Source organism: Otolemur garnettii, unplaced genomic scaffold, assembly GCF_000181295.1.
Source record: "Otolemur garnettii isolate 467f Iridium unplaced genomic scaffold, OtoGar3 scaffold00136, whole genome shotgun sequence".
Classification (NCBI taxonomy): domain Eukaryota; kingdom Metazoa; phylum Chordata; class Mammalia; order Primates; family Galagidae; genus Otolemur; species Otolemur garnettii.
Window position 1 is genome coordinate 1,642,090 of NW_003852531.1, and position 26,115 is coordinate 1,668,204.

Below are 26,115 nucleotides of genomic sequence, written 5' to 3' on the forward strand. Positions count from 1 at the left end.
GGATCTTGTTGAATATTTTTGCATCAACATTCATCAGTGATACTGGTCTATAATTTTCTTTTCTTGTTGGGTCTTTTCTTGGTTTGGGGATCAAAGTGATGTTTGCTTCATAGAATATGTTGAGTAGTATTCCGTCTTTTTCTATATTTTGAAAAAGGTTGAGTAATATAGGTACTAGTTCCTCTTTAAAGGTTTGGTAGAATTCTGATGTGATGCCATCTGGTCCTGGGCTTTTCTTTTAGGGAGATTTTGTATAGTTGATGCTATTTCAGAACTTGATATAGGCCTGTTCAAAAGGTCTCCGGCAACTAGATAGCAGGGTCTGCTGGCAGCTGGAGTATGACTTCCTCCAGTGCTCTGTGAGGTCAGAAGGACCCACCCAGCAAATGAATTAGTCTGAGAAGGTTGATGCCCCCTTCCCTACCTTGCACTGTAACACCCAGTCATAGGTAACCCCACAGAGTGTGACCCAGTTCCCTCCAATGAGCAGATGCTCCAGGGGGGTGCACCTGCCTGAGTCACAGGAAGATCTATGTCTCCTCGGCCAGGCCACCACTCTCTGCCACTATGCAGCAGGGTGAGCTGAGGCCTGACAACTTCAGGTGCTTAATGGAAGCTGGGGCAGTTCACTCAGTTCCAACCCCACCCCTGATTGATGTTCCTGACACTTCTATTTTGGCAGAATTTGTTTCTGTCCTGGTTATATTCTCCTGTGGACCAGGCGCTGTTTGAGTTTACAGAAACTGCAACTCAGCCCCAGTCTATGCTGCTGCCCAGAGCTGGTGTGTCTGTCTCTGTTGCAGTCTGTGTTGGGGCAGGCACAGTTAGAACTCACACTGAGCTCTCAGTTCCAGCCTCTTCCCTCCTGCTTTTGTCTAGCTATGATCCCCTGGGGGAGGGGGGCAGGTACTATTAAGGCCCACTAAAGCAGTCCTTCTGGCTCAGCCTCACCCAGGGAGTATGCCATCTCTGCCAGAGCATATTCTAGTCTCCATCCCAGCTGTGCCCCACCCAGGGAGGTACCGCCTCAGGCATACCCTTTACTCACGGGGCCTGCATTTCCGTCCCAGATCTATTCCACCAGTTACTGCCACCAGAGATGATGACTGGCTTCCCCTGGTTGCCCAGCAAGGCAGGAAGTGTCTCTCCAAAATATCCCCAGGGGATCATAGTGAGCCCTGTTGTTCCCACCACTGTCACTGCTGCTCTGTGCCGCAGGGCACTGTCTCTCCCTCTCCTGTATGGTTCCTTCAGTTCACTGTCTTCTCCTTACTACCATGCCATGCTGCAAAATCAGCACAGACTGGCAACAGCCCATGCCTTGTCCACACCTCTTGAGAAAATGCACAAGAATCTAGACTCTTGTGCAGGCTTCCAGACCTCTGGGTGAGAATGGAGGGGAATGCTGAGAGTTCAGAATTGCAGGTAGAGAATATATACAGTTTTATATAGTTTTATGCCTGGTGGGAGAGTTCCATGGCACACTAGTAGGTCCTCTCTGGGGAAGGAGTTCTGGTTTTTAGAGGGTCTCTCCCGTGGGATAAAATAGGAGGATATCCAAACTCTGCTCACTTATTTGTATAGAGTATACTGCGAGCCATTCTCATTTGGGGAGGGGACTCCTGTCTGCTTGGTGATGGATTTTGTACCTATTAATTGTTTCCTTGGGGTTGCAGCTCTCCTCAGTAGGGTTGATGTGTGTTCTTCAACCTTCTCTCTTGGCCCAGCTCCAAACCATCAGCTTACTTGTTAAACTTCTATTCTTTAACTCTCCTTCTGGATGGGAGCCTCTGTGGAAAGCTGGCTCCAGTCAGCCATCTTGCCTCCACTCCCCTCCCCCAGCATCTCTTTTTAAAGAAAGAGGAAGTGATTGGGAGGGTTATGACTGGGACATCACACAAACACCAGGAACATTTTCTCCAGATCAGTATGAAAATCAATTTTTTAAAAGATTCTGATTAAACCAGGGGTCAGATGCAAGCAAGGCCAGACATATAATAGAGATAACAGGAAGAGGGCCAGTTAAGACCACAGGGTGGGTTTGTCCAAGCCCCTTCAAAGGGCAGCAGCTGCCCAACACAGGTTGCTCGTTCCATGTCAGATGGGTGCTGCCATAGACTAGAGTTATTGACAAGGCACAGGATAGGTTTGTCCCCACCCTTGGTGCCCTTGACATTGGGCATGTGAGGTAGGCCATTCCTGGATGGTGTGAGACTCCTCTGATGGCCAGCTTTGCACTGAGGGTCTCCCCAGGCCTTGCTGCTTCTTCCTCAGACTGCCCAGCAGCCTGGGTCAGTCCCACAGCTTTCCCACTCCCCACCAGCCTTCCCTCTGCCCACCAGCCTTCCTTCTGCCCACAAGCCTTCCCTCTCCTCACTGGCCTTACCACTCCCCACCACTTTCTGTCTGTCCCTCACAGCGTCACACCTGAGTTAGAGTTGGGAAGACAGAACTACCAACTCCCTTGGCTCTCTCCCCATTTTTTATCAGCTGCCATTTCCCCCGAACAAAATTGTTTGGAGTTTAACTCTGTCTTCATGTCTGCCTCTCAGAAGACCAGACTAACACTTCTAAAGACCTCCAATAAATCCCTACAGATTCACAGATTAGTTAGTCCAGGACAAGAGGCATAGGCATGAGGCTGTGTTTCTAGCTACCTGCTGGGAGCAGTGGGAGTCACCCTGGCCCATTTACATAGCCCAATTACCTGTTTCCATTGACTTTGTCTCCTTTTCCTTTTAGGTTGTGGCTCTTTCCTCCTGGTGTCTGCTGAGGGATTCTATTTACTACACGCTATCTGTGATTGCTCTCATTGTGGTAAGTCACTCCTGCCTTGCTGGTCCACACCCACACCTGTCTACTGCTCAACTCCAGGGCTAGAGCTGGATCGAGCACAGTAGGGAGTGAGTGTCTGTCTGTGCATAGTGGAAGCATCTCTTTATTCCAGATACTTTGATCACCCAGAACCCCAGCCTGATTGAGGGTTACTCTGAACCAGAGTCTTGCTGTGAGTCAACTGGGCCCGTGACAGTCCCAGCTGTCTGTTCCTTCTTACTTTCCTCAGGGCTCTTTCCTAACTCACTCTATGACTTTCCCATTCCTCCCCACCCTAGGAGTTCTCCAAGTACATTCCCTTCCCTCCTCACAACACTCATTACCATGGTCATCTTTGTGCCAATGTCCTATATTCTCAACAGCTACCCCTCCCTGAGCTCCAGCCATGGATAAACAATTCCCTTCCAGACATCTTCACACTCCACACTCAACATGCCACTAACTAAACACTGAATGTTTTCCCCAAGACTGGACCACTTTGCTGGGCCACCTTGTATTTCAGCCCTGTCCCTATCCTGGCTATCTAACCTGGGCATGATATTAAATTGGCCTTTTCCTCAACTCCCACCAAACCCATCTGGCTTAAAAATACTGTAGATTTTCATCTCATAAAAATCCCCCTGGACTGCTCCTCCACAGTCACTTCCCTGGAGGCTCTCTCATTGCCAGTCTCTGCAGCTCACTGCAGGTCAGGTTGGTGTTGCCATCCAGCAGCCTCTCTGCCCCCTGCCCCTCCCCTCTCCACCCCAGTTAACACTCAGAGCCATCCAATGGTGTCTTTACAAAGAACACTTGCAAAGGCCACATGATTGTCTAATTGATCAGTGGCTCTAGGCCAGCCAGGCAGAAAAACTCACACTTTCTAATGCAGTGAAGTGAGCTGTCCAAAAGTAGCATGGAAAATTGGAAAGAACATTGAAATGGGAGTTGGGGGTCTATCTCCTAATTCTGCCTTCCCCCAATATCATGTTTAATTTTTTAGGTCAACTTGACTGGCTTAAGGGGTGCCCAGATGGCTGGTAAACATTATTTCTGGTTGTGTCTGTGAGGGTGTTTTTCAAAAGAGATTGGCATTTGAATCCTTAGACGTTAGGAAGGAAGATCACCCTCACCAATGTGGGAGAACATCATTCAGTCCATTGAGGGCCTGGGTGGAACAAATGTGCAAAAGGAAGAGGAATGTCCTCTCTTTGCTTGAGCTAGGCTGTCCATCTTCTTCTGGCCTTGGACTGGAACTTACACCACTGGCTCCCCTGGTTCTCAGGCCTTTAATCTTGGCCTGGAAACACACCAGGGGCTTTGTAAACAGATGAGTATGGGACTTCTTGGCCTCCATGACAATGTGAGCCAATCCTTCATCACAACTCTTTGTGTGTGTGAGTGTATGTGTGTGAGTCTGTGTGGGTCTGTGTATGTGTGTGTATGAATCTGTGTGTGTGAGTGTATGTGTGTGCATCTGTGTGAGTCTGTGTGTGTGTGAGCATGTGGTGTTTCCTCTTCACATTGTGTCTCTGGAGAACCTTGACTGTAACACCCCCTCACTAGCTCTAATCACCTTGGGGAACTCAATCTCTCTGAGTTTGCTTACCAACAAAATGGAAGTAGATTCACTAAAGTGTCTACTCCTATAGATTATTTTATTTTAAATCTCTATGCAAATAAAATAAACATGATGTTTGATATGAGACTTTCCACAGGGAAAGCTAAGTACTTCAGTGACCAGCAGTTCCCGACATTGAAAATCTTGGGTTTGCAAACCATCACAAGGTTTGCCAAGAGGTCAGTGTTGCCCCAACAATTGCTCTGAACCTCATTCTCCAGAGGTCCCAGATTAAAAGAGGGCATGAACTGAACCAACCACTATCCCCTAATTCCAGGAGCCCTTTACCATTGGGAGTGGGGAGACCCACCCCCAAGGAGCAGAAGGGCTCAGCATGCCATGCTGGAACTGGACACACACTTCATCTTTGGAACTTCCAGTTAGTAGACTTATGAATACAACTATCTTCTCAGTTATAACCTGTGGAAAAGGCGTGATCACATGAAACCTGAAGGCCCTGGTCACCTCAGCATAGACATCTCTACCACTCTTTCTAGCAAACTTGGTCCTGGACACTCGCGCTGATTGCACACACTCTGCTCTTCTGCCTCTAGGGTGCATTAGGATGATTTTTGAAAATGACTTTCTTCAGGAGGCAAGATCGGGATAGCATAAATGAGTACAACTATCTACTTTGCTGAAGTCCAGAAAGAGGTGACTGTACTTGTAAAGACAAGAAACAGGATGGGGCAGGCCCAGAGCTCCCCGGAGCACAGACATGGCAGCACTGATTCCCCAGGCAGGCTTGCCGGCTCAGCTTCTTTCTCTGTTTTCAGCTTGCAGGACTATGTGTGAAATAACTTGTCTTCTGCCCAATTTATCTGGACATGTCCAAGACAGAATAAACGTAATTGTTGCTAATGAGCTGTGAAGAAGCAAAGCAGTTTCACCTTCTCGGTCTGTGGTGACACCGAGCCCAAGCCTGGTCTTTGGGCAAAGCAACCATCTGCCTGTGGGTGTGGCCTGTCAATCACAGAGCAGAGCCAGCTGGATGCTGGGGCTGCCGCGGTACCTCTACGTGCCCTTCAGACAGCAACTCTCTGTAAAGCGTGTGAAGAATCGGTGGAAAAGATAAGCTATGACCCTCAAAGTCTCAGTTCTTTTTACTCTAACGGGTGTTCCTCCAACTTCACTGTGCCTTAGAAACATCAGGAATGCTTTTTTAAAATGCAGGACCTAAAATTCTTAATTCCACAGGCTCTAGGGTAAAGCCCAGGAACTTGCATTTTGACCCACATATTCCCCCACCCCAGGTGATTCTGAACCACGCTGCATGTTGAGAAATACAACTTTAAATAAAGTTGGAAACCACATCCTGGATATTCATCTGTTGCATGGAAATGATCATTTCTAGAGTTGATTTTGAGATTCTCAAGGAAAAGGCCACTTGGGAGTCTATGTAACTTTAGTCCAACTGGATTTCTGGGATCACTGTCACATGAGACTCCAAACTGCATCAAAGGGTAAAACAGAGTCTTGCACCCAAAAACACACTTTCAAAGTGGCTTTGACAATGTCCCCAAATCTGTTCCATGCCCCAGCCTCAGGCTGCAGCTGACACATACTCTGTGTCTTTCGTCGAGGTTTCTTATTCTCCTCTTTCTGTGTCCCTCTAAAACCAAGGAACTGACGTGGCAGGTGATGAGGAGTCATCTTCCTTCCAGATTTCCTTATGTAACACTGAGCTTCTCCACAGGACTCTAAAGGGCACTGGAGATTCCTTTATTTAAAAGCCCTTCCTCCTACCCACAAAATACCTGGAAACCTTCCCAAACAATTTATTCAACTATTAGGTTTTTTTAAAAAAACACTCTCCCCATTATATAGTTCTGAAATGTTCAGAAGGTGTAACTATCAGTCCCCTAAGGTTGTTCAAGAAGGAGCTCATTTGCCTAGAAGCAAAGGCCAGATTAAGTGGGACCAGATGCCTTTCTATCCATCTCCCCTTCCTAGGAGGAGCCCAAAGACAAGCTGTCGGGCCTGGAGATCCAAAGAGCAGGAAAGATGACTTCTCAGAGGTTCTGATGGCTGCAGATGGTTCAGTCAGGCTGGGAAGGTGCTGATAGAATCCTTATTATCTGGGTTCAGAACAGCTGAAATTCCAGCTGATGCAGGCTGGACAAGAACAAGGGCCCACAACCAAAGCCACAGGAGAAGGGGCTGCCTACTCATTCTAAAACCAATGGACTTTAAAACCATTGACGCAGAGACACAGAGGGTATGTGGGTATTTCACCTGGACTTTGCTCTGTGCTATTTTCTAGCTGTTGTTTGCTTATTTATAAGGGACAGTGCATTAAGGGAAAAGCCCAAGAAATGAAATATTTGTCTAATGCAATTATGATATCAAAAACATAAAAGTGTTTATTTCCTGGGTCCCTACACCTACCCCAAACAAGTGTCCCCTTTGGCGCTGGGGCATTCTGTAATGAAGTGTCAGGCCTTGGAGAAGCTGGACAGTAAAGTCCTGGGCACATTCTGGGTTCTTTGGAGCATACGGCATGTGAAAATCATTACAGACTCACCCCAGCTTCTCCCCTACCCCAGAAGCATTTCGACCACAGGCATCACCAGCCTCCCAGTCCTGCCTTTTTCCTGAATTCCAGCAGCCTGACAGTTTTCTGTACTGAAATGTTACTGTAATTTACATAATCATGTAATTTACATAAATGCAAATGATTCATTACATCGTCAGTCTAGCAGCTGCCCTAGAAGAATTACTTTATTTTTACCCTTCATTTCTGCTTGAGGACAGGACTGTGTGCATAGAGAAAGGGAAGCCTCCAGGGAAGTAGCTAGGCTGACAGGGACAAGTTCCCAAAGAGGTGGACTGACTCAGAAGTGCACATTCACCAGTGCTGCCTGTCTGCAGATGGACAGGTGAGCCCGTCAGGGCAGCCAGAGCACTGGGCCAGTGGCAAGGCTCCTCTGGGGCAGCATGGCCCTTTCCTTCCTTGGAGGACTCATGGTAATGGCCCCAAGTGGCGGGACCCCACAGCTAAACTGACTCAGCCGCCAAAGATGCTCAGACCTTCCAGCAAGACTTCCATAGTGACAGAAATGATCTATAATCTTGTGCGTCTGACACACAGTCACATGTAGCCCCTGTGCACTTCAAATACAATTAGTGAGACCAAAGAAGTTTATTTCATTAACTTTAATTTTTAAATAGACTAGATATTAAATATGGGACTGAGTACTCTCCTGCGTCTGCTGATAAAGATTTTCTGAGTTGTATCTCGCAAGTGTGCCAGCTAGCTGGGTTTTGCATCCCGTTGTATACGTGGCAAAACCAAGCCTGTGGTGGTGAAGTGGTTTGCTCCAGATCAGGGAGCTGTAGCACCTTGGATCTGCCAGAGTCAGTGCATGAGATGGTGCAGCCCCACTGCCCCAGACAGAATGTGGACTCCCCCAGTAAAGCCCTCCTCCTGCAGCCTCAGGCTGCCCATGCCCCACTATAGAGACATGCAGGCCTCACTCATTCTGTAGCCTTGTTTCAAGACAGGAGAGAGTAGCCTCAGCCTCCTCCTGCTGGAATTCTTTCATTAAAACAGCTAATGTGAAATGATCCAGGAGTCTTTTTATCTTGCCCTTTCTGTGGCAGGAAAGGAGTCTTAGAAGTCACATGGATGACCGTCCTCCACCTCCTGGCTAGCCACTGCGGACACCCTCGCCCCTCCATCTCTGACCCGTTCTTCCTCTCCAACTTAGAGCCTCCTCCAACCTCGGGCTAGTAGTGTCCTGTTTCATTTCAGCTCTTTTCTGGAAAAGTGAGAATAAACATGGTAGTTACAATAATCTCTCAGAAAATAACAGTGACTTAATTTGAAGGTCCTTACACAAGAAATGTCTCCTGTTTTTTGTAATCCCTGATGGGAGGACAGGCCTGCTTTAATGACACTAGGCAAACTGATGCTAGGGTCAGGCTTGCGTTTGTCCCTTGAGCAGGGAAATGGATTCACTGGATGGGAGGACACAGCTTCCACAGAGAAGCGTCTCATCTTTTACAAGGAGTGTGACCTAGAAATTCAGTTATGTGCTTGATTTTGTTTCTGCACTTTCCCACGGACACAGTCCTTTGGCCTAATAGCACTCCCCTCCTGTGTCCTCAGTTCACCCCCTCACCCTTCTTTCTTTCCCGTATCCTGCCCTAACACATGTCCAGGACTTGGTCAGCTCTGCCCAAGCCCTGCCTGTAGATCATCTTTGCTTCCTGCCCTCTGGCAACCACCACCTTCATCAAGACTGCCTACTAGCGTTCCTGAAGTAGGAATTCCTGTTTAACTGTAAAGTGGGCCTCGTGTCTGTGCAGAGCAGCTAGCTTTGCGATGGATTTCATCAGCTTCTTCTCTGCAAGTGAAATCACCAAGGCCTTAGCTAAGCCCTCTGCACCCCACCCTCAGACCTGAAGAAGTGAGGACTCCAGATGCAGGTCCTAGGGAGTCCCCACGATGCTGAGTGGGAAGAGTCTGCACCAGGCTGTTTTCTTTACAGCAAGGAAGGGAAGATTGTCGAGGTTTCAGTCTCTTGAAAGAAAATGATGGTGTTCATTTTCTCCTATTATTTCCACTGCTTAAAATTCTCTTGGTGGGGCAGCACCTGTGGCTCAGTGAGTAGGGCGCCAGCCCCATATACCGAGGGTAGTGGGTTCAAACCCGGCCCCGGCCAAACTGCAACAACAAAAAATAGCCAGGCATTGTGGTGGGCACCTGTAGTCCCAGCTGCTCAGGAGGCTGAGGCAAGAAAATCGCCTGAGCCCAGGAGTTAGAGATTTCTATGAGCTGTTTTGATGCCATAGCACTCCACCAAGGGCAATAAAGTGAGACTCTGTCTCTAAAAAAAAAAAAAAAATTCTCCTGTGCTGGTGATTAGGACACAGGTTCTGAAGTCTTAGCTTTAGCAGTGAGCCAACCTCTGCTTCATGGTGACAGTTACAGTAAACAAACCCGGGGGCTGACAGGTTGAGACAGCCACCTGCCTCCCAGCCTCTCTTCTCCTGCACTGTATCTGAGCTGTTCCCGGGTCATCTTCTTCTTCCTACCTGAGCTCACCATTCCCTTGGCAGTTCCCTGGGTTGCTCTGATATCCAGGGATTCGCCTGCCTGATCTTGCCTAGAATTCTAGAGCAAACTCCAGGAATGAAAGCTCGTTTCCATGGTACCCAACCATCTCTCTGAAGCCTGGAGGAAATGAGTGGGGTTTTTTTTTTTTTTTTTCTTTCAAATTCATTCCTGTTTAACATTTAGCTCATCTACAGAACATGTGGATGAAGTGCATTTGGGTCAGAGGACAGGGCCTCCCAGCAGCTGGTGCCCAGTGGGTCAGGGCCCGGCTTACAGGGGACCAGCCAAGGTAGCCTCTGGCTGTCAATGCCCAGCCCCAAACACAACCAGCAGAGCACTGAGAAGCGCTGCTCCCCCAAAACACGCTTTCAGAAATCTGATTGGGAAAAGGCTGGGTCAGTTCCAAAGGCCACAGCAGGAGGGCGCTCAGTTGCAATTCATCATGAAGACAAAAGGGTTGACATCAACTGACCTGTCCCCAAGACAGAGCCCTGGGCAGGAACTGCCCCTGGAATGCACCTTGTCCCATGGCAGCAATAGCTGAGGGCTCTTCAGTAGGCTGCCTGTCTTAAGGGGCTTCCCCTCTTTCCAGGAGATTTAATGGAGCTGCAAAAATGGCCTGACTTCACTCTAACGTGGCTCCACCGAGCAGACCTGGACAGAGGGTCGGGCGCGCGCGCCACCTAGTGGTCATGATGAAGAACTGCGGATGTGGGTTCTCATGCTGGACAAGGAGTTGCAAGGGTGACAGGTTTCCTTCCGCGCTGGTCCCGCTGCTGAGAGGGGTGGTGTGTTGCTTTGTTTTACTGGAAGCAAGAGCATAAAATACTAAGGAATGTGCAACACCTATCTTAAGAGAATAAAATAAAATAAAAGCTGTAAGGAATAACAAGTCCATTCCCCCAAACTTCAATAACCTTGAGTGAAGGTAATCCCTGACCTGGTCATTTTAAGAGCTTTCAGACTGGGCGATTCTAATGCTCCATCAGGAGGGTCCAACCATGTACTCCTCCAAAGGGACGTTCTGCAAACAGTGCTGGTCACCTGGTTTCCAGGTTTCCAAAGAGGTGGCGATCAGCGACTTGTCCCCTGAGTAACACCAGCACGTGCCTGGAGGCAGTGCCTGGGCCCACCACCTTCCTCACCTTCCTCCTGGCTTCCATCCAGCTTTTCTTAGAGGCTGATTTTCAGCCCCTTTCATTCATTTTATTGTTCTTGTCTGAGTCCTCCCATTTGTCTGCACATGTCCTCTTAAAGTAGGCCAGTGTTTTTCAGCCTTCTTTATCTCAGGGCACACTTGAACCTGCAGTTAAACTTCCTCGGCACACTTGTTGATCCCACTGAGCTTTAAAAGTTTTCTCAATAGGCTCAGCACCTGTAGCACAGTGATTATGGCACCAACCACATGCACCGAAGCTGGAGGGTTCGAACCCAGTCCAGGCCTGCTAAACAACAATGACAACTGCAACAAAAAATAGCCAGGTGTTGTGGCGGGCACCTGTGGTCCCAGCCTTGGGAGGCTGAGGCAAGAGAATTACTTACACCCAAGAGTTTGAGGTTGCTGTGAGCTGTGACACCACGACACTCTACCAAGGGCAGCATAGTGAGACTCTGCCTCAAAAAAAAAAAAATTTTTTTCACAACACACCTAAGATCCTCTCACTGCACACTGTTTGAAAATCACTGAAGTAGAGGGATAAATCTGAATTGTGTTTGCTATCAGGCACTGGGTAGCTAAGGGCCCCTGGCTTTGGGGAAGCCACTGCCTCCCTCATCCCCTCCTTTTCCCCTCCCTTCCTTCCCCTCCGCTTCCTCATCCTCCTCCGCAGCAGTCATGCCTTCTGGGTGTTGGGACTGACAGACGTCTTCACAGCAGGCATATGATCAAAGGGAGAACTCTCTCAGTTATTTGGACAGCCTCAGACCCCCACCATTTATCAGTGTTTGTAGTGAGTTTGCCAGCATTTCTCTTTCCCTGTCTGCCTCACTGAACCACACTCCCACCCCCATCTCCCCACCCACCGCCATCCCCTGATTTCAGGGTCATATGCTCTGTCCCTAATTGAGTATCTTGTCCGAACTTGTACAGATTTACCCACTATTTCTCTGAATTATTGTGCTCCTATTTGAGATCCTTGGTACAATTAAGCCTGTTCACATTTTTTTTCTTTGATGTGATTACTGAAATAATCAATGGCTAAAGCAGCATTGGTCCCAGAGCTGATTCCTAGACAGTACACAAAGGGTACTTTTTCCCAGGGAGAGTGAATTCCCAGCATCCCCTTTGCAGGATCTGTATCCCCACCTATGAGGAAGATCACACACAAAAAGGACTTCCTAAAGCTGCTTCCATATTACACGGTATTGCTTGCCTTCCCAGATAGAAGAAAATTAAATTGGCTTGGCTTAATAAACTTACTCAATATCTTGTGTTCTGTTAAGTGGCTACAAATTGATTATTCCATCCTACTGCTAAAACTAATATTGAATTAACTTCAATTAATAGAAAATGTTTTCTATCTGAAATAATTTGGTCTATTCCATGATTTTTTGCCGAGGATTTTTTTTAAAGCACATAAATGAAACAGCTTGTGATGACTTCCAGAGAATAAAGTCCATGCCATTCATCCTGGATTTTAAGATCAGTTCCTTTATTTCTTTAATTCTTTTCCCATCCTAGTTTAACATTTTCATCCATACTTGTTGAATCTGATAACAAAGATGAGAGTCCCAGAAATGATGAAACCAAGGTCTTTCTTTCAATGCTTTGTGGGAAGAATGGGTGACAGATAAGCATGGCTCTTTCTTCCCTTCCTTCACTTTGGACCTTGAAGATAATTGGAGAGGGTTCTTTTTCTATGAGGCTATGTCCTATAAGCCATATCCTGCTCATGTTTGAGTTCTCTGTGTCCCTACCCGAATGGTGGTTATTACAATCACCAGAGACTACAGTGATGCCTCATTGTTAGCTGGGTTCACATCCCCATGCCTCGCTGTACACCCAAATATCCTGCAGATGCCCAGCTCAGTCTCCAGAGGCCACTGCCTCCACAGGGAAAGCCACTCAAGATGCTCGTACTCAAGGAAGTTCTTATTTCATGTGTGTGGAAAGAACAAGTGACCAACTGTTGGCTTCAGCAACACATCATCTGGGCAGATCAGCGTGTCATGAAAAGATACCAAATTAGTACTCCCAGAACCAATTCTATAGCAAATTGAGCAACTCCAGGAAAATCACTTACGTTCTTTCTGACTCACTGTCCTCACTTACAAAGGCTTACACTAGGGCTTTTTTCTCCTCAAAGTGGGAACTTATTTTTTGATGGCATATGAACTATGACTTAAATAAATTAAATCCAGTGCATATTCTCTCCGCATTCTCTTTTGATAGGAGAACATCTCGGTTCGGCACTTGGGTGTTGTTCATTCCTTGCAAGCCCTACTGACCTCCTCCCTAAATGAAGGGTCAGGCCCAGGCCCCAGGGCTTGGGCAGCCAACAGTGCCCTGCCAGGATCTGCAAACACTGTTTTTGTTACTGCATTATATTTCAGGGTTCCCCTCTATATATGACAGTAGGTGGATCCTCCACTTCTGGTTGTGATGGAAGTGTCCTTTGAAGAAAGATTCTTGTAAGGAAACCACAAAATAAACCAATCAAAAGAAAAATACTGAGTCCATAGAAGTCCAAGTACTTGCATAAAAACTGAATACAAAGACATGCAGAAATCGTGCAGTGGCACATCAGGGGTTAACATTCGGAAGTAACCACGGAGCTCCTGCATCCCTGGCAGATCTGAAATTCTGAAATATGTCTTGCTTTTACAAAGCAGGTTAGTCGTACTTTCCTGTCACTTCATTGTTGGACAAAAACTGTAGGGAGAATGAGATTCCTGATGCCGAGCTCACCCCCAGCTGCGTCATGTTCCAGGCCAGTCCACTCCTGATCACCACATATCAGCAGCGTAGCAGCGTGCAGTCCTACGGGGATGTGTGTGTAATCTTATATCCTTTTTTTTTTTTCACAGTTCATTTACGATGAAAAAGTTTCCTGGTAAGTACCTCTTTTTACACCTCTAACTTCACCCTTTATGTTGCAGAGCTAAGTACATTAAAGACCAGAGTTAGGGTTTAGGGAAAGACAGAAAATGTTGTGACAGTTTAGAACAAGTAGAATTTCTTAGGAATCCTCTTTCCACCTCAAGGAAGGAGTTAAATTAGCTTTCCCAGAACAGAGATCTTTTCACTCGGGGCTGGGATGATGGGGCTCCATTAGGATCCTAGACGTCCTTACCCTCCGGATGAGACACAGTCGTGACCTGACTGCCTTTCTGCAGTCTGCCATTTGCTAGGCCATGGTTAAGATTTGATCCTTTTAAATTATATCCAAACCAAGTTCTGCATTTCAACTTCCATCTCAGCAGTCAGGACCCAGACATGGCAGTGACCTCTACCCCTTAAAGGTTCTGCCCATTGTTCAGAAACATCTTGGGGCTCAGAAAATCAGTAATTTTTTTTTTTGATAAACAGAAACATTTGCCCAAATTAAATACCTGGGAAGACATTTAACTTGGGCCAACTGTCCAGTGCCCATTTTTGAGATGGGTTCTGAGAAGCCAAATATGTTCAATGGAAATAGAATCGAGTTTTCTCTGCATTCTTGTTACCTTTTTTTTCCAAATATTTAAGCTGTAGAAATAAGCAGTGTGGAGTCAGTCACTTCTCAGAACAGGCATCGCTCTGTAGGGAGAAAACTTCCAAGGCATCATTTAAAGCTAGACATGAGCTTGAAGAAGTAGAGCTGGACCAGGCCCGACTCCCGGTGAAACAGCTGCGACCCTTCCTCGGAGGGGGCACTTCTGCCTCTGAGGATGTCTCTGGGGTTTTTCAGAATTTGGGAGTGGCAGAGAACCTGTCACAATGATGATAAAAGTTGTGCACTGTGCTGGGTAGGAAGACACCTTTGCCGTCTCTCTCTCCTCTCCCGAGAGGGAAGAGGAAGCAACAGCTAGCAGAATCCCTGTAAGAGGTGCGATCTCCAGATTGACTCCTAAGAAAGTAGAAGGTGGTCTTCAGTGAGTGATGATAATCAGCAGGCCGAGAGGGACGGCAGTGCCGTGGGACCCAGGTCAGGGCTGAGAGAGGGTATTCCCTGGGCGTGGCCACCGAATGGAATGGGGACATCTTCCCCCCACACTGTCCTTGGGGATGAAATGCAGGACAAGCATTGCCCTCCCCATGCAAGCCAAGGGCACCATGAGCACAACCCGGCTCTGCCTTCACCAACAGTAGGTGCTCCCAGGTTCTCCACGTCACCTGTCTGCACTGGTGACACTTCCGAGAAGGCAAGCAAATTATAATCACAGTTGATACTGAAGATTTCCCCTGCTGCTGTGCAGAAAAGCTAGAGAAAGGCTCTCCAGGGGAGCTTTGTGTCAGTCTGGGAAGCCGACTTCCACCCTCCCTGCGGCATCACGGCATGGAAGCCATGGCAGGAGGAGAAGGAAGCTGACTTCGTGATAAGCCCGTGTCAGCCCCGACCCTCAAAACATCTTCTAGGGCATTTCAGATGATTGAGAGCCACACAAGGAGAGTCTATTTCCTTCACATTCCCAAGGCTCTTGCTGTGATGTCAGGTGACCCCATCCCAGGGCAGAAGCCTGGGCCTGCAGCCGAAAGGGCTAGATTCTATAAGGTAGTGGCAGGTCTGCAGAACCCTCAGCTGGAGCTTGAGGGCTCCCATGCATCCAGTTGTGCGTGAGGGGCTGGGAGGGTCGTGGATAAATGAGTGGCAAGTCCCCAGGTGTGTCTTGTCCCAGCAGGGGGAAGGAAGGTCAGAATCATCAATCAGGTGCAATCACACCTATGGTGCATATTGCAAGGGTACATGTCAGATCTATTAAGTATAGAGTACAAAAGTCTTCACAAAATAATTAAGTAAATGAGGTGAGGGATGTATTAACTAGTGTGATGTAAGCATTCCAAATTGTATATGAAATCAGCACATTGTACTCTATAAATGCATTGATGTGTACATGATCTACCTCTTTATGATTTAATTTTAAAAATAAAAATAAATAAATGGTGCTGGGGAAAAAAAACACATAAATCAGGCGCAGACGTAGCTTCCAGGAAAGGACCGGGCTGGTGGGGGTGAGGGCGGGAGGGGTGTGGCGGGGGGACAATATCATTCCCCGAGTGCCGGCCTGTTGCATCATTATTGCTGTTAACGTGCACGGACCGGTGGGGAGCATTTTTCACATCAGCGAGGCTGAGAAATTAAAGTCTGCACCACTGGCCCTTAACCGCTTGAAGACTTCCAGGGATTTCAGCTCCTCATTTAATGGACGAAAAATATATCAAACTTCACACAAGTTTTTTTTGTTGTTGTTACTGTTCGCTTCTCTTGGCTTCCTAAGCAGCCAATCATGAGCATTTATTTTGCTAAAAGGTGCATCTCGGAGCTGATTTCTCTCTTTAAAATCAGAGTCTTTAATCTGTGCATTTAAGCACCGTAACATTTCAATAATACCTTGAACAAAGAGCTCCATCCCTTGTTATAGAACATTCCAGCATGGCCTGGTGATTCCAAGGCAGGCAACCAATTCATCCCAAATCCTCAAGAGAAACTAATTACAATTGCTCTTATTTTGAGAGCACTCTTCATGGGGACGTGAGCTTTGTCAAATACAAACAAATACAAAATGTATCTGTCCCTGCCACATAGTGAGATTCTTTCACTGTTTCTGAGGCAGCATTGTCCAGGAAGCCACGGTCAGCCAAGAAGTGGCAGTCAGCCGTCAGGAACACTTTTAGTAGCAGATAGTAGGAAAAACAGCTAAAATAAATTTTTTTAAATAGGAGTTTATTTTTCTACCAAATCAGATGCCCCAGATGGTGTGGTGCTAGGGCCCTGCATTGCTCAGAGCCTAAGCCTAATGGCCCCAAGATGGGCACCTGCGGGTTCAGCCACCAAGTGTGTCTTGAAAGGAGGAAGAAGGGTCTCTGGCTTCTCCACCTTTCCACTTTACATCTCTTTGGTCACAACTAGGTTTGCCTTGACCGCTGAATAGTCGGGGGGATTAGAATTACAACTTTAGACCAACCATGATTCAGCTTCTGGGCCCAGGGGTGCACCTCACCCTTCTTGAGATCAGGGCTCCCCATTTGCTGCCTTAGCATATGGGGTTCTGTTCGCAGGCAAGTGGCAGGGGGTGTCTGTCAGGGGCCTACCATAGGAGACACTACACAGAAGGCCTCAGAGAGCAGGACGTGCGCCCACCCTGCAGGGTAAGGCCCGGGACAGCATCCCCGCGGGCCCGTGATATTGGCAGATGAATCTGGGGTGTGTCTTCAGTAAGTCCTCTGCAGCCTCCACAAGAAAGCTAAAGGATCCACAGTGATGTTTTCATTTCTGCTTTGAGTGTGGAGTTGTGGCATTGAGAGAGAACAGAAACCACCTGCCTGGGTGGGGGTAGAGAAGAGTTTTGGTTGCTCTGGACCTTGGTCAGGAAAACGGAGTCTGATCTGGGAAGGAACAAACAGTCTTTGGCAGGAGAATCAGGGACTGTTGGAAATGATTTAAAATGGAAGTTTGGGGAAGGAAAGACAAAGATCCACTTCATACCACAGAACTGGATCCTCAGAGGACAGTAGGTGGGGGCGGTCAGGAGACGGAGGTGGGAGATGCCCAGTGTCCGAGGAGGAAAGGGCAGGAGAGAGGACCAGGGAGCACCAGGCGGCTTCAGAGGTCTGGATTTGGGTTCTGTCCAATACCCAACTGTTTCCCAAGCACCTGCTGCATGCCAGGCTCTGTTGCAGAGCTGAATACCTGGTGTGAAACCAACCTGGGCCCAGAGCTGGAGCAGTGGTCAGGCCAGAGGGAGGCAGCCTGCTGACTCCTAATTACAGGGTTTATTGGGGATGCTCATGGCATGGGGGGGGGGGAGGCGTTTGGGGAAGGGACGGTGAAGGGCATTAAGTCTAGGCTTGATGACCAAAACTCAGTCAGGCCAAAACACCAGAGGAAACAGGTGGGTCAGCACGGAGGCCCCTGAAAGCCCAGTGTGCTCCCACTGGAGGAGGCATCGGATGAATCCCAAGTCTGGCTGGGCACCAGCAAACCAAACCTGAAATGTCGGCAGGGGCAGGGAGCCCCACCCACGGCATCCCTGGAAATCCACTGAAGAGAAGCTGCTTTGAATATTGCAGGAGAAAGACTTGCTTTGAGTAAAATATACTCAAAAATCAAAAAGCTCTAAAGGAATTAGAAGGAATATAAATACGCCTGTTCAGAAAGTGCAGGATTGAGTTCAACCTGACTGTCCTATTTCACTGAAGTTGGTAATTTTCTGGTGACCTCTTAGTCTGTTAAGATGTGTGTAAGTGATAATGCGACATCCCTCCAGATTCCGGGGTCTCTTCCTTCACAGTGAATGTGCTGTGAATAAAATTCTACTCTTCCCTACAAGGTTTATGCTGCAGAGATGCTGGTTTTGATGAGGTAAAAACCATGTCTGGGCCACCAAAGGTGTTTTGCAGCTAAAAATTGATGTTTAGAAGAAGCTCCGCCCTGCTCAGGTGCAGGGGAGAGGGTGAACTGTGGCCAAAGGTGGAGGGTGTGTGCGGGTGGAAATCAGCTGTCAGGGTTTCAAGTATTGAGAAAATGAGAACCAAGGTACTGAAGCAGCCCGGGTGTGGGAAGTGATGTCAAGTGACTGCTAGAAGCAGCATTCAATAAGAAATGAGCAATAGGGTGGCGCCTGTGGCTCAAAGGAGTAGGGTGCTGGTCCCATGTACGGAGGTGGCAGGTTCAAACCCAGCCCCAGCCAAAAACTGCCAAAAAAAAAAGAAAGAAATGAACAATAAATCACCAAACAAGACCCCTCCAGGGTGCTCAGAGGTTTAAAGACTATAAAGAGGGGCATAAGAAAGTGAGGAGGGTAGGCAGGAAGGCTTCTTGGAGGAGGTGTGACGGCTCAGTGTGTATCTACAGGGTGAAAGGGGTCAGCCAAGGAGTAAAGGGAAAAACATTCCTGGCAGAGGGAACAGTCAGTGCAAAGACTCCAGACAGGGGGGTCCACCCTGCAGCCTGCGGGCCCCTTTCTCATTGTTTCAGGACTGTTTTGCTTATTTGTGCTGTCAGATATCACACAAAGTATGCACAGACCTTCTTTATCTTTGCTCATCAGTTTTCATTAGTGTTTGTGTTTTTAATGTGTGGCCCAAGACAACACTTCTTCATCCAGTGTGTGGCAGAAAAGAATGCAGGTTGGACACCCCTGGTAGAGAGAAGGCCAGAGATGGCTGTGTGCAGATGAAAGTCCAGTGATGGAGCACAGACAAGGCACAGAGGGTCTGGAGAAAAAGAAGAAGAACCAGATTCTGCAGGAAGGGAGAACTTTTTAATTTTTTCTGAAGCCTTTTAGGAGACAATTAAAGTTTTAATTAAAGTTTTTTAATTTTAAAGAGCCATGACCTGATCTGCTAGTGTTGAGGAAACTAGTCCCAAGGCTCCCAAGAGGGGAGAGTGATGGAGAGGGAAGAGACTGACCATCTGTGAAGGATTTTGGACATAGAGTCCTGATGGATGCAGGAGTGAGGGGAAAGAACCTTCCAGATTGGTTTCCAGATTTGGGGCTTGGCTGGGCAGGAGGAAGTGGTTCGATTTACTGAGATGGCAAAGACTGGCATTAGAAGTAGGAAGTAGAAATAGAGAATTCTGCTCGGATGGGCATGTAGACTTCTAGGTGGAAAGACCAGGAACGCAGCACTGTGGAGGGTGTGCAGGGGGGTGAAGGTTGGGGTCATCGTCGTGTGTTTGGTGTTTATAGAAGTCGGTCAAGATGAGACCAGCTAGGGAGGAGGTACAGGCAATAGAAAGGAGATGGTCCAATCATAAGAGGCTGAACCAAGTGGGGAGAGGAGGGGGAGGCAAAGGGGATGGAGAAGGCGAAGCCGGAGGCAGGAGGAAAACCAGGAGTGTGGCCTGTGGTGGCCAGAAGAGAGCGCTGGAGGAAGGGAGTGGGTGATGGACTTCCAGGCGCCACCGAGGAATCAAACGGGGTAACAGACAACCATCCCTGCAGCCGGGGACTGGAGGGTGTGGAAGTTAGACCAGAGAACTTCGCCAAGTGAACAGGAGGTTCCCAAATGGGCCGTGCACAGCCGCTTGAGAAGGTTTGCTCTGAGAGAAGCAGAGAAATGCAGGAGAAGGTGAAGGGATTTGGACACCCTGGTTTCTTCTCTCAGTGGGGCCTCCTGAGCGTGTTCTGTACTAAATTGGTACATGTACGTGTGACCTGTATTAACAGAGCAGTGGTAGCCCATCGTATGGAACGGCTAACAATGCAGGTGCCCGTCCCCTGTTTATAACCATGTGGCTTCTTTGCAACTCTTCATTTTATAAATACCATGGCAAAAAACAAAACCCTCAAATATGCATCCTTTTTACTTTTGACTGAATTTTCTCTAAGGTCAACCTCTAGAATCAACCTCTAGACTTGGAATTTGAAAAGAGAAAAGGAAGGGTGGCCTCCTTAGATCCTTCTCAGTAACCTTCTCAAGTAGCTCATTTAATTCTGTAGCTGAGGAGAAAACTAGAAAACAGGCTGAAGTTTCTAAAATAAAGTCAATAGAAGCAGCTTTAAAATGGTCAGAAGCTCCAGGCCCAGTCAGGTGGGCTCTATCTTTTTCCTTCCTCCTGACTGCTTTCCGCTCACCCCTCTTACCTGTGCTGCCAGCACCTTCCCTGCCCAGGTTCCCTGTGTGCCTCTGTGCCCCTCACCGTGTGTCTGCTCTCAGGCACCCCCACCACCTGCTCTAGTTTTAGTGTGCCCCTTGTAAGTATATGTCTGAATGATTCCAGTGAACCCCTAAGCTGTGGCCAGATTGATACACATAGGCCAGTACGTAGCCATATGTATGAAGGGCCTGCGCTTTCGATGACCTCTTTAGGTGAGCAGATAGCAGAGAAGGAGCCTTTTCCCTTTAGGAGGGGAAGAAAGAGAAGGCTGTGTGCAGCACGGAGAATGTCTGTAGACCAGGAACTCTCTGACACCCTTCAGCCTTCTTGCCGTCCTGGGTATTTGCATCAGTTATGTCTTTAAAGGGGAGGCCGCTGAGTCGCACAGCTGCCAGGGGTGACTTCTCTTAACTAGTCTTGGTTTGTATGCAGGTGGGAGTCATTAGTCCTCGTGCTGATGTATCTTATCTACATTGTCATCATGAAGTGAGTAAAATTGCATTTTTACTTTATTTTCCAAACTGTTTCCTGCATTCCATGTTATGGCTGATATGGGGAGAGGACTGCGGCGGGTGGGGAGGGGGAGGGTGGGTGTCTGGCTGGCACTGCCGTGTGGCTCCTCACACCTGTTGTCAAGCACTGTGATTTTGATTACGCCAGTAGCAGTGAGCCTTCTAACCCACGTGTGATGACAGATTGAAAGCTCGGGTGTTTCATTCAGGAATCTCTAGAGCCCTTATCCCTTGTCAGGATCTGACGGCCTAGCTTTTGGATGTTTCTTGTCTCTCTTTTATAACACAAAGGAGGTAAAACTCGATAAGCGACACTTACATAGGGGATTAGGGAAGAGAGCCAAGAGCTACGTAAGAGACAAGTAAAATCATGGGTGGAATATCTGCAGATTTCTACCATCTGCAGCGTGTGGGTCGGTCAGTCGGTCGGTCAGCTATTGCTGTGTGACAAAATCACACCAAAACTTAGTGGCTTAAAACCGCAAGTGTGTACTGTCTCACACGGTTTCTGAGAGGCAGGAATTCAGGAGCAGCTTCCCGGGAGGGTCTGTCATAGCTCAGGGCCTCTCAGGAGGTTACAGAGGGTATTAGCCAGGGCCACCATCACGTCCTCACCCAGTGCAGGAGGACTGGCCTTCAAGAGGGCACACGGCTGGCCGGGTGGTGGCCTCTCTTGGCTGGAGGGCTCAGCTCGGGTGGCAAGACAGGGAGGTGTCCTAGAGCTGCTCAGGGGCTTCCTCCAGAGAAAGTGTTTCATGAGGGCAAGAAGGGCCCTGGCTGGACACCATCACGATCCCGTCCCAGAAGTCACACACTGCCACTAGCACTGTACTCTGTTTATTAGAGGTGAGTCACCCAGTCCAGCCAGTAAACAAGGGTCCCACAGCACCTATTAAAGGGAAGCGTGCCAAAGAATTGTTGACGGGTTTTAAGCCACCAGATTCTATGTTCTTCCCCCTCCTGGAGTCCAGGCAGGCTATTGTTAATACTGAGAATTATTCCACACGTTGCTGACATTTCCAGTGCTTTAGGCTGAAGCTCAGCCCCTGGCCGTGAACCTCCCCGTTTGCCTTTTCGCCCAGTATCCTTCAGAGGAGGAGCTTATGACGCAGAAATGTTCCACACTGTGGCCACCTGCCGCGTGGGAGCTGTGACACTGGCACACGCTTGCCCCAGCTTGTGTAGCTGCAGCAGCGACCGCAGGCTGTAGGGGCAAGAGAGCAGAAGGCTGTCAGAAGTTGCCAGTTTGGATGTAACAGGCAGCGGTCTGGAATTCACACATGTAGGTTTCCTTACTGTTAAGGCCTATGAATTCCTGCCACCAGTGAGAGAGGGACAAGTGGGGGCCATTAGTGTGGACTTTGGCAAGCATCAAAGGAACAGTGAAGGCAGCACCTGGTGTGGCTGACGTCCAGGGCCAGTTGTGAGCAATCTGGTGCCAGTCTGCTCAGTATGGGGGCCACTTGCCAGAGGAGCTGCCCAGTAGTCAGTGTAGACCCAGTATCTAGGGATTGCTGGAAAAGGGCACTGCCAAGGTGGGCCCTCACTCAAACATAGATTGCCATGGCAGTCTGAGGAGTTTGGCTCACAGGCCTCCTGCGGCCGCCACTGCCCTCCTCCAGCCGTGCTAAAGTCCATGGGTTGTCACAGGACACCTGGACATTAAGATAGCCCGGCACGCACACCCTCCCCTCTTCCCCAAACCCTACCAAATGTGGAACTGATGAGGTGTGTTTCTGCTGACGCCTCAGTTTCACCAGCATTCCAGCTGTTCAAACCAGCAGGATACAAATAAAACTGGGAATGGAAGCTACTGCACTCGCGGAATTTTCTGCATAAATTCTGGTCCTAAATTCTAAATTGAAATCTCTGTTGTTTAGCCATGCCCCTCTGCAATCAGAGGCTTTAATCATTGGGTTTTATAAAATCTGATTTATAAAATTGCATGCTTCATAATAAAATAGCGTCAGGGTGCAAGCACAAAATTTAAAACATTCAATTAAAAATATAAAACAGCAACAGCAGTTAAAAAACAGCATATATTTAAATCATCAGCTGCCTCCAGGGCAGGGAGCCTTAGATGACTTTAAACATTCTGTCTGAAGGTCAAAAGCAGTTTCAGATTGGCCCAGTAGGTAGAAACCTTAAGGGATAAGAATGAGGCATACCTGGCCTTGCCCAGGACTGATTTCTGTACACCCCAGGTGACTTCTCTGGGATTCGTCCCCCTGGATGAGGCAGGATGTTCAGTGGTTAAGACCAAATGCCTCACATCCAGCCTGGGCCAGTCTCACCCTGCCACTTACTGGCCCCGGGGGCCTGGGCCAACATATGCAGCCATTTTAAAATCTCAGTTTCCTCTTCCGCAAAGTAGGATTAATGATGGTTTCTACCTTACAGCATTTTATATGAGGATGAAATGTGATAGTGTAGGTAACTTATTAACCCAGCATCTGGTTTTGAGAAAGCCCTTACTGTATGATACTATTGTTGTGTTATCCAAACCCCAATAAATACGCACTTCGATCTTAAGTGAAAACCCCCATATCCATGGTGCACACCTGTAACCTCAGCTACTTGGGAGGTGAGAGGATCACTTGAGCCCAGGAATTTGAGATCAGCCTGGGCAACATAGTGAGACCCCACCTCAAAGCAAACAGTCATCCAAGTCCGTAGGAGAAGTCAAGACTTGGATTTTAAGTCAAGATGACAGAAGCATGGCTTCTTCCCCTGAGTCATTCTTGTTGAATCTAGACAGTGGGTTTCAGTAATTGGAATGCTCAGTATAGACGAGAGTCAACAGAACAGTGTGATGAACCTGACTCCCAGCAGCCACCAGCCCACAGTTGCTCCCTCTACCCCATCCACTTCCCTCCCTCCATACAACTGTGAAGCCCCAGACATCACACTAGGTCAGCCACAAAAATTTCAGTATATGCCTAGAATTCTTTAGACACATCAGAGACTTTTTCAGGGCTCTAAAAATACTTTTTATTCATACTACCACAATATTATTATCATACCTAAAATTAATGCTAATTCCTTAAGATCATAAAATATCTAGTCAACATTCAAATTTTCAGTGGTCTCATAAATGTTGACATTTATTTTCTGCAGTTTTCTTTGAGACTCTTAAATGTCACACATGTTTCCAAAATCAAAATCTAAATAAATTTCCCTCATGATAATTGGTTGCTCCATTTTGGGAATCTGTTTTAGTCTATAGTGCCCCTCTGTGTTGTGAGTGTGTGTGTTTTTAATTTTCCTTGCAATTTGTACTTTGATGAAGCTTGGTGGGTTGCTCTGCAGAGCTGCCCAGGGCTTGGAAGTTGTCGATGGCATCCCATGGTGTAGCTCAGCCATTCCTGTGGGCATTGAGTTTCTTCTATGTCAGTAATTAATCCAATGCAGGCGAGGCCGTGTCCCAGGCAGTGGTGAGCTCCGCCATCAGGAGGCACATTGATGTCTATCTGCCTTTCTCTCTCTGGATGTATTACTTCATTAGGGTACAAAATGGTGATATTCTCACTCTGGGCCCTACGTCTCATAAATCCTGAGAGTCCACCAGGACTGGCCCACCTTCTTCCTTTGCACAGCCAGAAACTTCTTTTGACTTGTTTTCTGCTCTCTTCATGTGGGGAGGGGAGAGCTGCAGGCTCCTAGGCAGTGCAGAGAAGGGCCCCTGGATGAGAAGGGCCCCCGCATGAGAAGGGTCCTCGGATGCGAAGGGTCCTCAGATGAGAAGGGCCCCTGGATAAGAAGGGCCCCTGGATGAGAAGAGTCCCTAGAGGAGAAGGACCCCTGGATGAGAAGAGCCCCTGGAGGAGAAGGGTCCCCAGATGAGAAGGGCCCCCAGATGAGAAGGGTCTTGATGACAAGGGTCCCTGGAGGAGAAGGGTCTAGATGACAAGGGTCCCTGGCGGAGAAGGGTCTAGATGACAAGGGTCCCTGGATGAGAAAGGTCTAGATGAGAAGGGTCTTTGGATGAGAAGGGTCTAGATGACAAGGGTCCCTGGATGAGAAGAGTCTAGATAAGAAGGGTCTAGATGAGAAGGGTCCCTGGAGGAGAAGGGCCCTGGAGGAGAAGGTTCCAGGAGAGGTTCCAGAGGCACCTCCATCTCTACCATGACAGCTGTCTTACCCCCCTACCCCAGTCTACCCCAGAGCCGCCCTGACTGAAGAATCAGACACAGGGGCCCAGGGGAGACACTCCAAGGAGCCTCTGGTTGGTAGGAGCCAAGGAATGAGAGAGAGGAAGAGAAACACAGGTCCAGGGCCTCCCAGCTGGCAGGTTAAAGTTGCCATGCCCCACAGCCGCTCCTACTGGAGGCTGAAGTTCAAGCTGGGGTGATAACCCAGTGGGTTGTCCCATGGCCAGTAAACCACTGAGGCCTTTGGATCTCTGAGTGGGGAAGCAATCGTGACCTACAGTGCCTTGGAGATTATGCCTGGCTGTCTTTGCCCATGAGTTGTCATGAGCTTTCCAGGATTACTCCATGGGAATCTTTTAACACTAAAGATAAAGGAACTGGCTCACTAGAACATTTATCTGACAAAAGCATCCGAGGAACTTGCAGAAGCCGTGTCCTTCCAACACAAATACTGTAAGTGGGCCAGGGTGGGTAAGACACACCACATGGTGTGTTCATTTGATAATTCTGCAGGATCAAAGACCAGAATGTTTTAGGAAGCCAAGAGCCCATTGGATCTGGAATTAAGGCACAACATTAATGGTCACAGAATCCCAGCCTGTGGCTTCAGGAAAGCAAAGACACACAGAGGCCTGGGCTGACAACCCTGATTCACAGCCACTGCCGCTCGTAGCAGGTGGATGGGACACCTTTCCTTCCCCCTGGAGCTGGTGTCTGAGCACAGAGACCCTGGGCACATAGCTGGGAGCAGGTGGACCTTGGCCATGGCCCAGAGTCTGGTCACAGTCCATCCACGTGTAGGCTCTGATGTATGTATGTATGTATGTAACGGTGGTTTCATTTCACTCACCGTGTGCTCCTAAATCACGGAATGGAATAGGTTGTACATTCTGACGGGAAACAGGTTGAGTGGGCGATGTGGGGATGGCCACCTAACGCGCTGTCCCCGCTGATGGCCTGCTCAGGTACAACGCCTGCATACACCAGTGCTTCGAGAGGAGAACAAAAGGCGCCGCGAACATGGTCAATGGGCTGGCCAGCAACGCGGAAATCGACGACAGCAGCAACTGCGACGCAACCGTGGTGCTCCTCAAAAAAGGTAACTGAGAGCGCATGTGCGGTGCGGGGTGCGAGCCGGGCCTCCTGCCTGCTCCCGGCATCAGTGTTGGGTGCGAGCCCGGCTGCCCACTCCCGCATCTCAGAGGGACGTGCC

The 26,115-nt window shown here is 48.3% G+C and overlaps 1 protein-coding gene across 1 annotated transcript in view; it reads left to right on the plus strand.

Moving 5' to 3' along the window:
• SLC24A3 (solute carrier family 24 member 3) overlaps positions 1-26,115 on the plus strand; it is a 517,777-nt gene that overhangs the window by 452,607 nt on the left and 39,055 nt on the right. The window contains exons 7-10 of the mRNA XM_012810546.1: positions 2,743-2,817; positions 13,524-13,549; positions 20,672-20,725; positions 25,868-26,001. Coding sequence (XP_012666000.1) covers positions 2,743-2,817; positions 13,524-13,549; positions 20,672-20,725; positions 25,868-26,001 — 289 coding nt within the window. The remainder of the gene's footprint in view (positions 1-2,742; positions 2,818-13,523; positions 13,550-20,671; positions 20,726-25,867; positions 26,002-26,115) is intronic.